At 40.4% G+C, this 10849-nt stretch overlaps 1 protein-coding gene across 1 annotated transcript; it reads right to left on the bottom strand.

The window, feature by feature from the left end:
* Nucleotides 1-599: 599 nt before the first annotated feature.
* Nucleotides 600-10199, bottom strand: LOC134644080 (sacsin-like). Its single transcript, XM_065472043.1, has 3 exons — nt 9260-10199; nt 1512-4066; nt 600-1463 (listed from the first exon to the last, which is right to left on the bottom strand). Exons 1-3 carry the CDS (start codon nt 10197-10199, stop codon nt 600-602), a joined length of 4359 nt encoding a protein of 1452 aa, XP_065328115.1.
* Nucleotides 10200-10849: the final 650 nt, after the last annotated feature.

Raw genomic sequence — 10849 nt, 5'->3', positions numbered from 1 at the left:
GAATGCTAAAAATATCTTTGCAAAAACAAACTTTTATTGGAAATTCATACGGTATTGTTTTGGTCCTCAGTATCATAAATCATTTAAATTTAACAATACATACTTGGGTCACAGTAGTAGAACTTGCTTAAAACATAGGAAAATATCTATAGATGAAGTAGTTAAACTGTGCTCTGAGAAGTAGTCACAACTGTTTAAAACATAGAAACCTTGACATTTTTCATTTCATGACAGTGTTACAGTGAATATGTTGATCTCCAGCAGATGGTTCAGTGATTCTACTGCAACTCAAAGATGTCAACAAGAATATTTGATTTTTTTTTCAGAACAAAACCATACATAGAATATCTCAAAGTCAGGAAAGCTTAAGTAAATATTTCTAAATGTATATAAAAACACTAGTGAGTAAATAGCACTGACAACAATAAAAAACATTTTTCATTTAATGTTTTCTGTGATTATTACTGTGAAAAATTAGACAACTTGAAATGATTTTGGTTGTGATGCTAAATAATATTTCAGCTTTAGATTGTAGATATCATCCATTTAACATGTCAAAACACAGTCACACTAATTGATAGTCCATCTGTCTTAAATCCTTAATTCACATATGCTTCTATTTTATTAAGGAGCTCAGATGCCTTGTTCAGTGCCAGCATTTCATTCTCTGATCTGAATTGTCCGTTCGGTATGTGGGGATATGGATGGCAGTTGGGATATTGAGTCCTTTTGGGATCCACCCCGAGTGTCTGCAGGTTTTTCACAATCTCAGGCAGATCTCTCAGTTGGGGGCTGTAGAGGGAAACTTGTGCAGCAGTGGCTGAAATTGAGCTGCTGTTGGGGTGTTGTCCATTTCTTTTATAGCATGCTGCTATAAGAGACTTTTCCACTACTTGATGAACCTTAAACAGACACCACTCTGTGCTCTCTCCACCAGTGTCTTTGTGAGCTGCATTGAGATCGCAGCGAGCCTGTCTACACCAGCGTCTGGCCTCTTCTCTGTCTGGCCTTGGGACATTTTCATTGTGGGTCCAGAAGTTGTAGGAATGGAAACCTCTATAACCTCTAGAGAACCTCTCTCGACTATTTCTGTGATACCTGGCCTCCTGATTCCACTGTTGATAGAAGCCCCTGAAATGTGTATTTCTGCTTGAAAAGGTCGAGCCTGCAGCTTTGGGTTTGCTGAGCTCATCAATTCGATTCTGTAAATATTTGAATGCCTCATTGGCGAGAGACTGGCGATCAGGATTTTTGTCAGGGTGCCACCTGAGGTACAGTCTCTTGATGGCTTTGTGCCTCTCCTCCTCAGGAAGCTTCCAGATCTCTGCCAAACATTTATCAATTTCCCTTTTAGCTTCCTGAACAGAGGCTGGTAAGGAATTTATTGATGGTTCAGAAGAATGTGGGACAGCTCCTGTCAGTGGTTCCAGCTCCATGCAAGTGTTTTCTTCTGGTTTTAGCATCTTCTTCTGTGGTTCTGGCTCCATGCATTTCCTCCTTTCTGTTTTTACCTTCTTTTCTCGTTTAAACTGAAACAGATCAACACAGCTGACTTCAATGGGCTCATCTTCTCCTACTTCTATTTTGTACCTCCATGAATATCGTCCATTGTGACCAGGCAGTTCTTCAACAATAACTGCATAAATGTACTTGTCATCAATGCTGTAGCCAACATATTCCCCCTCTTCAAAGTTGTTGAGGACATTCATGTCCAAACAATCATGCCATTCTTCTGGAATCTCTGTCCCAGGGGCTGCTGGACTAAAAGAGGAACTTTCAGTTTCAGCACTGTCACGGATCTGATTTTTAGCTAGAGTTTTCCGAACATCTTGCAGATCATCACACATGAGGAGTTGTCCCAGCACTGGAAGGTGAACCGATGCAATTCTGTTTCCTAAAAGAGCATTAATCTCTTTTGTCAATGTTGTAATGACTTCATTTATCACTTTGAGAGCCATGTCATCATTGTGCTTTAAGTAAAAGGTGCACCCTTGTTGCCCTCGTTCCACAGATACATCAGTTTCTTCATCAGTTTTGGGAAGTGGCTGTTTATCGAGCCAGAGTGTTGTTTCCAAAGTTTTGCAGCAGATAATCTGTATACTGCCAAAAATCTTCTCACATATGTTAGAAGCATCTTCTTGTGTTATTTTGCCTTGCAACTGCTCTCTAAGAAGACAAATGAATCCATATTTAAAGGCTCTTGAGGAGAGATGTTTAGCAAACCATCCAATAAATTCACAGCCAGTCCCAAGTTCACAAGGCTGCATCTTTGATTCCACAACTCTTTCCTCTGTGAACTCAGACAGCATCTTTGGCTGAAATTTCTGAGGCAGCAGTTGCAACAGCTGATGATGCTTGTATTTGTCGTTGCCCAAATGACATTCACTGAGTTTCTCAAGAAGCAGGAACTTGTTCTCCAGCGCTTCTTCCAACCTTTTGGTCTCAAACACTGTGTCGTTGTAGCAGAGTGTGGATGATGGGTATAATTTACCATCTGCTGCAGGAAGATACAGAGTCTCCACATTTTCAAGAAGTGTCTCATTTCCCTGAGCACTGATTGACTTAAACAACTGCTCAACAGCTCGTTTCACAGTTCTCAGCTGGTTTGAATGTAGTTTCTGTTTATCACAGGAATCAGCGTAAACTGCTGCCAAAACACTACAATATTGCTCTGCAGTAGCTTTGTTCTTCACACCAATTTTCTGAAAGAACGATGCATACATTGCATCTTCTGGAGTAATCTTGTACAGATAAGGTCTGAAATCCAGATCATAGGAGAGCGACAGACACACGTCATTAGGCCTCATAAGTTTTGTGTCTTTTTCAACCAACACAACAGGAAGACCAGCCAGGTGGTTTCCTTCAAATCTTTTTGCTTGCAGATAAGCGTACGAACTTCTGAATACTTTAGCTCGTGTTTTGATCAGCTGATCAGTTTCACATGGTGACTGACAGATGTTTCTTATGTTACTGGCTACACAGTTTGGAGGTGGTTCTTCGTGAGCTCCTGCATTTTTCATCATCTGCATAAGTTTCTGTGTTGTATAAACTGGTAGGTCTATAATTGGCATTGAGGACCAAATCAAATCTTGATACTCTGGTTTTTTGTCAATCAAAGAGCCTCTAATTTTCACAGTAGTTCCTTCAGCAGCAAATGGTTGGTGGTAGTTGGACAGTTCTTTTCGAATCATTACTGGAAAAATGAATTTGATGTCGGCAATCTTCTCCAAAAAATGTTGATCTTTAATTTTGATGTTGCATGCTTTATTTAAGGCTTCCCTGAAAAGTAATGATGATTTCAGTTTCATGTCTTTGAGTCTTCTGTTAACTTTTGCTTCTGATTCCAGCTGGTACGCAAAATGTATTATCTCGTCCGCTGACACAACATGCTTCATTCCAAGTTCTCTGACCAGCTGTTTTGCTTTTTCTGTTGTGTAGTCATCTCCTTCACACAGTTCAGACCAAAATCTCTCAGGAACAAATCTCTCGTGGGGCAACATTTGTTTGTACAGCTCCACACTCTCATCAAAGTAGTATGATGCAGGCTCCAGTCTACCTTGAGAACTGCGAATCAGTTTCACCGTCTTCAGTGAGGAGATGATAGTTTCCCTTTGCTTCAAAGAGTAACGTAGTGACAGCAACAGTTTGAGGCTGTGAAGAATCTGTGTCTCCGTGAGTTGGTGTACAGCAGGCAGAATGAACTTCATGAAATACTCCAAATCATCCAGGACCTGAATGTTGAGTGTTTGTGACAGCATGTAGTTCTCGGAGTTGTGTTTCAGAAAAATGCAGCTGTTTGTAGGTAGGTTGAACAAATCTGGAAATATGACTGTATATTTGATGTTAAGGATGAAAACCTTAGCTCCATCAATCCTCACTCGTTTACCATGTGTTGTTTCAAATATTGGTAAGGATTTGAGCTTCCTCACATACTCTTGGCTGACTTTGGATTTGGATAATCCCGATTGCAAGAAGATCTGAAACTCCTTCATATCATCATTTGAAAGGTGGGAAAACTCTGGGTGATTAATGTTGTACACTTGATCCAACACTGAGCTTTTATCATCTACATCGAGAAGTTCATCTTGTAGACATGAATATACCCGTCGGTCCATCTCAGAGAAGAAAACATGATCAAACCTCATAAAACCAAGTTTAAAGAGGATGCCTGATATGTCCCTGTGTTTTTCTGAGGCAAATACAACACTTGAAATGTGTTTCATTGTTTGCAGCAAGTGCTTGTTGTTCAACCTTGGACACACAACAGGTAAAATGTAGCAGTCGCTGAAGAGTTTCCTCACATCACTTAGTGTCAGGCTTTGTTCATCAACTCTATATGTTGATAATTTCATTTCACTTGTTATGAACATCCAAAGTGATTTAAGCCACTCCGACATTGTCTCATTTGGGACATGAAGACCACTGAGTGGATCAACATAGCAGTTCTCAAGAAGATGCTGAACAAATGGTTTCAAGACTTTTGCTGCACATGGCAATGATAACGTTTTGACAAAGTTAAAAGTTTGTAGAAGACGAATGTGCTGAATGTTTGTGTGATAATCTGCAAATTCTTCCTCACAGCCAAAGAAGAGATTTGCATATCTTGATATCCACTTGGGTGACTGGGAGTTGAAAACTGTCAATACTTTATCTCTTCTGAGAAGAAGTGGAAGCCCATCAAGTAAATTTGAATTGTCCTGGGTGACCTTTTGTGAGGAGAAATCTTTTAAACAAAAACTCAAGAGCTCTGAACATCTTTTCTCATCTTTGATCAAAGTGGCACTTATGAGTAACGGCAAATCCTCATCTGTTTGGGTTGGATCATTGAGAGGTTTTGCTCGTAGGAAACTCTGCACAGTGGAGGGACTGACCTCTTTCACTTCAACCCCAGCAGATCTGAAACTTGTCCAAATCCTCTGCATGTTTGTGGAATAAGGAACCAGCTTCATTCCAAGATCTTCCAAGATGGGCATCAGCTTGTAGTTTGTCAGGTTTGTAAGATAAGGGTCCTCAAGTGTGTCTGTTTCACTGACATTACACCAGTCAAATGAGTATTCTTTAATTTTTTTATCTGCAATTTTCCGTGTTGAGCTCTTCATCACAGGGATTACATCAAGGCCTTTTCCTTTCAGTGATCTGTATACTTCATGTATCATTTCATGCCAGTCTGGGCAAACATCTTTGGACACAGTTGGCCAAAAACACAAGTATTCTGTACTGAAACATGAGTCAATAAATGTAAGGGAAACTTTCTTGACTGCAATGCTGCACCTAATGTAATGCAGGAGATCTGCATAAAGTGGAGCAATGACGTTCTGTTTCAAAATCTCATTCCAGTTTGATTTCTTACTCTCCCCATCTTCTTTCCAAAGGCTTCTCCTGGCAGAATCAACCTCAAAGTTCCCATTTACATGTACTGGCAGTCCAGTTTTCCCTGGCAAAGGAAGTGAACAAAAGGCTTCTCCTTTAAAATCCATGACGCTGGATCCTTTTGTGTTCACACGTGCAGCTAATGATGCTTGGGGAAGTTTGTCTGATATTTTCAAGAGAAAATTGTATTTGAAGGAGCCAAATTGTTCTGCAACAATCCACTTACTTTGTCTTTTATCTGAGGTGGAAATCACAGTTTCATAGAAAGTCTTGTGCGGTGTTGCTGTTTTGTCTGATTGCAGTGCATTTTGTAAATGTTTTATAAAAGCATCTTTTTCTTCCCGACTTTTCTGTGGCAGATTTTTTTCAACCTCAAAGATGGTTTTAAGTCCTCCTGAACCTTCACTGATTTCATGGACTTTGATTTTGCAGATGTTTTTCAGAAAGAGAATTAGTCCTTCAGGATCTTCAGACAGGGCAGAGCACAGTTCTTTCATGTCACGGTCAGTGACTCCTTGCTGTGATATTTTGGAGGTATTTGCATTTGTACCCATCCTCAGAGGTAATCTGAACATGGTGCCCTCTTTAAGAGAAAATTTGTCTGGAAGAAAGGATTTGTAGACATCTACGTACATTTCTTTGAAAGTGTCAGCTAGTTTATAGCCAATGCCATATCGTGGTTTATTTGAATGATTTTCAATGTATTTTTGATTGGGGTCAGAAATGCAAAGTACTTCATCTCCTGTAAGGATCGAAGGACAGTCAGTCAGATGGTAAACAGAGTTGAATCCAACTCCATACTTCCCTATCTTCCCTGGGGTGTTGTGCTTTCCTCCCTCTCCCAGCTGTTGAATCCCCTTAATGTCAGCATCAGAAAACACTTTGTTGTTGAACACACAAAGTGCTGGACCCTGGAGATTGTTCCATTTCTTCCCAAATGTTTTTACTTTCCCATGTTGTCTTTTGTCCCAGATGAAGTGAATTTCTGTTGCTTCTGCATCATCAGCATTTTGGATGAGCTCTTTCAGGATATCCTTCTTTGATGGATAGGCTGAAATTATGTTTTTAATACGAACAGTCAGCTGTTCCTGCTGTTCAAACTCAAAAGCTAATGGTGAAGGGTCATCAACTGTGTGGTTTTCCAGAGTATGATGCCTTGTTGTTTTGATTCCAAGGTGGTGAGCCATAACACGTGGGATATTGTCGTGACACAATGTGACACCTGAAGTGAGTGGCATCCACGGGCTGTCATTGTAAAACAGCTCATTTGCAGGTTGCAAAACTCCATGCTCATTGGGTATCAGACAGTCATGTGTGATTTTCAATTTGGCCTCAAATATCCCTTTGTTTAAAATTGTGAGGACAACTGAGAGATCACTTTTTGGTAGGGGCTTGTTTCCATGTTGAGCTTTTAATTCCTGCAACACAGTTAGAAACTGAGTGATCGTGAATTGTTTTTCAACACCTATACATGTCCAGAGGTTCCTGAAACTTGTGAAGGCAGCTGGAAGTACGTGGAGATAGGGCTTTGCTTCAAATTGTCCGTTCTCAGCTACACGGTCAACATTCACAAATGTATCGCCAATGAGGATGAATGGAAATGAATTTGCCCACTGTGGAATGTAAGCGTTTCCAAAATGAGAGATCCACTGATTCAGAAACTTATAGCACTCAGATGCTATTTTGTAAAGCATGGGTCTGTCAATAGAGTGTGCTTGTGTGCTTGTTTGGTGCAACTGCATAAGAACCATTTCTGGTTTTGGAGTGCTGTGAACTCCTAAAATCAGTAGAACTGGATCTGTGTTGTGTATGTTTAGATTAGTATGATCCAACACTGGTTGTGTCATGTTAACGAGAAGGGAGCATTTGTCACTAAAAACATCAGTGGGCCTTTTAAGTGTTACATTTCCTTCCAGTTTTGCATCACCAGGTGAATATGCTGGAAGAAATGCAGTTGTCCTCAGTGTTTTCCAGTGGTGAGAGTCTTTATCATAAATGTGATTCTTCATCAGTTCAAAAAGGCACTTCAAGTGCACAAATGCTTTCTTTTTGTCAATGCTCCAGGTTTTATTAATTGTGCCTGCTTTCTCTGTGATGTCTTCCAATGGGAGATGATCATTTGCCATACCGAGTTCCAACAAACGCTGAATCCTTTTTGGAGATCTGAAGTCATTTTCGGATCCACCAAGCAAGCGTCCCTCTTTGGGTTCAAACAGACAGGCTACTTTCCCTGTAGGATTCACAAGTTTCCTGACATGTTGGAGCTGTCCACCCTTTGTGGGTATGCATGGATAGCAGATCAGCAGACTGTCAATTTCTTTGATATGAAGGTCAATAGCATGCAGCACAAGGGTATCTCTACTCTTCGAGTCCATTGTAGTTAGGTTACTGAACACTGCTTCTCTGTAGAACTTCTCCCAGTTCCATGTTCTGTTTTGTAAAACCTTTTCAAGGCCAGCCTGTTTGAAGCTGTTTCTCAGCCACAGTGGAAGAGGAACAACATGGTTGGGTCCTTTTGCATATTTCTGGCAAACTTGAACTGCAAGGTCACCAATCTTTTCATCATTTTCAATGCTCTCATGTAGAAATATGGCATTGTTCATTGAGAACCATTGTTCTCCATCACTAAAGAGCTCTGGACCAACAGAGTCATCAATGATAGTTGAGTAAAGTGCATCCACTAAAGGCTTGAAAGTTTCAGTCACTTTCTCTCTCTCAGGCCAAAAACTGTGATAACAGTAACTCACCAGCTGCTTATTTTCTGACATTTTCTTTAGTGCCTTGAGTACAGTAACATATGCTGTCACTACTGGATCCTGAAGGAGAGCTTTGTTCCAGTCATTTTTCACTCCAGTTTCCCACAGACCTTTTCGGTTGCTTGTCACAGCAAATGTGCCATTTACATTGACAGGAAGACCTGTGTGAATGGGAAGAGGAAGGAAGCAAAAGGCCTGTCCAACAAGATCTGTTCGTAATGTGGCGAATTTTCCAGTTTCTGGATCATTTTGCAAGGGCACAGCAATCCCTCCAATGGGCAAAGAGAAACTGGCCTGCTTGTTTTTGTGAATGGCCATTTTAAAGGACTCATCTGTCCCAAAGCAGTTGTACAGGAGCCAGAACTGAAGTTTAGTTTCATTAGACTGCTGACTGGATATTTTCACAATGCTGATTTTGCAGCAATTGATTACCTCTTTGCATTTACCATCAAGGTTTATCAGTGATTTCTCAGCATGACATTGCTTGGACACACTGGTGTCATCAGGAATCTCCATTGCACTCACAGTGGTTTTGGACACAGAGAAGATGGTCTCTATTTCATTTTCTCTTGGTGGAGTTGATCCATTGTGTGGGATATTTTGGAGGGATAATGTAATGATGTTCTTTAAAAAAAGCAGATGGGTTTGTGAATTCTTAGAAAAGAGATGTTGAAAATCAAGGATATTGTGTTTTTGATACACATTTGTGCTTATTTCTGATTTGACCGCCTCTTCTTCACTTCGGAAAGGTAGTTTGATCAGAGTTCCTGGATAGGGCTCAGGAGGACTTTTTTGGGTAAAATTACAGTCAAAAATGTTTTCATATGATCCAAACTGACCAGGAAAACAATGAAAGAGTCGCTGTTGAGAGAGATCCAGCTTGATTCCAGGATTTGTTTTGTGTTTGATATGCTTTGTGAGATGAGTAACATTTGGATCAAGTATGAGAAGAGTGTTGCCACTAAGGATGGAGGGGACATCTGTCACATGATACACAGTGTTGAATCCAAGTCCAAACTTTCCAATTTTTTCCACTTTGTTTTCCTTTGAGGCTGAGCCAACTCTGACAATATTTTTCCAATCCTCTGCTGTGAACTGCTCATTATTGAAAGCCCAAAGACAAGGTCCCTGACAAAGAGCCATGTCATGGTCAATCAGGCTTTCAGGGGCATCTCTGTGTACTCTGAAATCCACCAAGAACTTGCAAACATCTGCCCCAGCATCCTCTGCATTCTGGATGAGCTCTTTGAAGATGTCACTGTCTTCATCGTACTCTTTAAGAATGTTTTTTATCCTCATTGTTATTGGTTCAGATTGTCCACACTGCTCTATTCCTATCTCCTCTGGATCAAGGATGTGGGTACTGAGAAAACGAATTTCCAGCCATTCAGCCGCTGCTTTTGGGATTTCCTCATGTATGACATAAATTTCCTCTTCTCTGCAGTTTAGTTCTTTCAGTCCATTTTTGCTTACATCACAGAAAAGAGTTGTTGATCGTGGTTTAAGGGTAAATTTTCCTCCCTCAGCAATGATTGGCACTGGGATGTCATCCTGAACTGTCTTCTTCTCTTTCCAGAGCCAGTTGAGAATTTCTATTGACACTTTGACCTCTGAGGAACTTGCAAATGGCGGTTGTCTTGCTTCAATTGTTTGCTGGATGGAGTACAGAATGCCCAAAATGTCTTCATTTGAAAGTACTTTTCTCAGGCCAAATTTCTGGAACAATGTTCTGTATGGCAAAAATTCACTTGGTACCTTCCCAATGTAAGAACTCAGATCTAGATTATTTGGGTATTCAAGAACCAGATCCTGGGGTGCAACAAACTGGTTGTGAGTCCATAGCCAGCATGTCCCATTGCCCATCATTGTAACAAATACAGAGACATTGTCTTGCATGTGTTTGTAAATGCTGTGCAGCTGTCTTTTGAAGTCTACATCTGTGTCAGGATTAGCCATTTCCAGTGCTTTTGATTTCAAGACTGACAGATTCTCAATCACTTTTTCAGGTGGTGGTAGGTCTTTGAGACCAAGTCTGTTGCTAACTCTGTCACTGAGCTTCCCTACCAGAGGCATTACATGTCCAACAATGTCCTTATACACAGAATGTCTTATTTCATTTGGGCAAAACAAACAATACTTCTGAGATTTATCACTGAATTGTTTCTCACTTCCAGGTTGTTCACATGGGATCCATTTTAACATTTTGAGGCAATGAAGCTGTTTGTGAGAAAACTTTGACAGTAAATCATTACTTTCCACCATTTCCAACAGAACCTGAGCTCTTCTCAGAGCCTCAGTTTGTGAGTTCACACATAGTTTGTCAGTCAGGGTGGCAGCATGTAGCAAATGTTCAGGTGAGACATCTTTCTCTTTATTCAGTAATCCGATTTCTGTTAAGCTTTCCAGCATCTGCAGTGAATGAGTGTATGAAGGCGGTGGAAAGAAGTCTGACTCAAAGATGACTTTAAAATTCTGAATTCTTGGATCAAAAAAGTCAGATGCTTTTTTCAGCTGTCCATTCATTTCAATGAAGCTCAAGTCCTTACAGCTACATTTCAGGGATTCGTTTTGTGAGAAAAGCACCTTACCATGCTGTAAAATCCAAGTCATTATCTTATTAATGTCTTCACTGCTGCAAGCACCTTTCCTTATGCTGTCAACAAAAACATTGGCTGCTTTGGTGGTGTCCAAGAGATGAACTTTGAGCAGCTGTAACAGTCTGC

The sequence above is a fragment of the Pelmatolapia mariae genome, linkage group LG16_19 (genome assembly GCF_036321145.2).
Source record: "Pelmatolapia mariae isolate MD_Pm_ZW linkage group LG16_19, Pm_UMD_F_2, whole genome shotgun sequence".
Classification (NCBI taxonomy): Eukaryota; Metazoa; Chordata; class Actinopteri; order Cichliformes; family Cichlidae; genus Pelmatolapia; species Pelmatolapia mariae.
Note: the sequence above shows the minus strand (reverse complement) of the source record. Positions and strands in the feature narration are given on the sequence as shown.

What these genes read in the sequence shown, in the direction of transcription:
- LOC134644080 (XM_065472043.1), bottom strand. Translation starts at nt 10,199, where the DNA reads ATGCCTCTGGTAGGGAAGCTCAGTGACAGAGTTAGCAACAGACTTGGT. An exon ending in TGACCATGACATGGCTCTTT is followed by an intron (nt 4,067 to 9,259) that starts GTCAGGGACCTT and finishes TTCTCGATGTAG; the next exon opens with ATGATAAAAGCTCAGTGTTG. An exon ending in AGTTTAAACGAGAAAAGAAG is followed by an intron (nt 1,464 to 1,511) that starts GTAAAAACAGAA and finishes CCACAGAAGAAG; the next exon opens with ATGCTAAAACCAGAAGAAAA.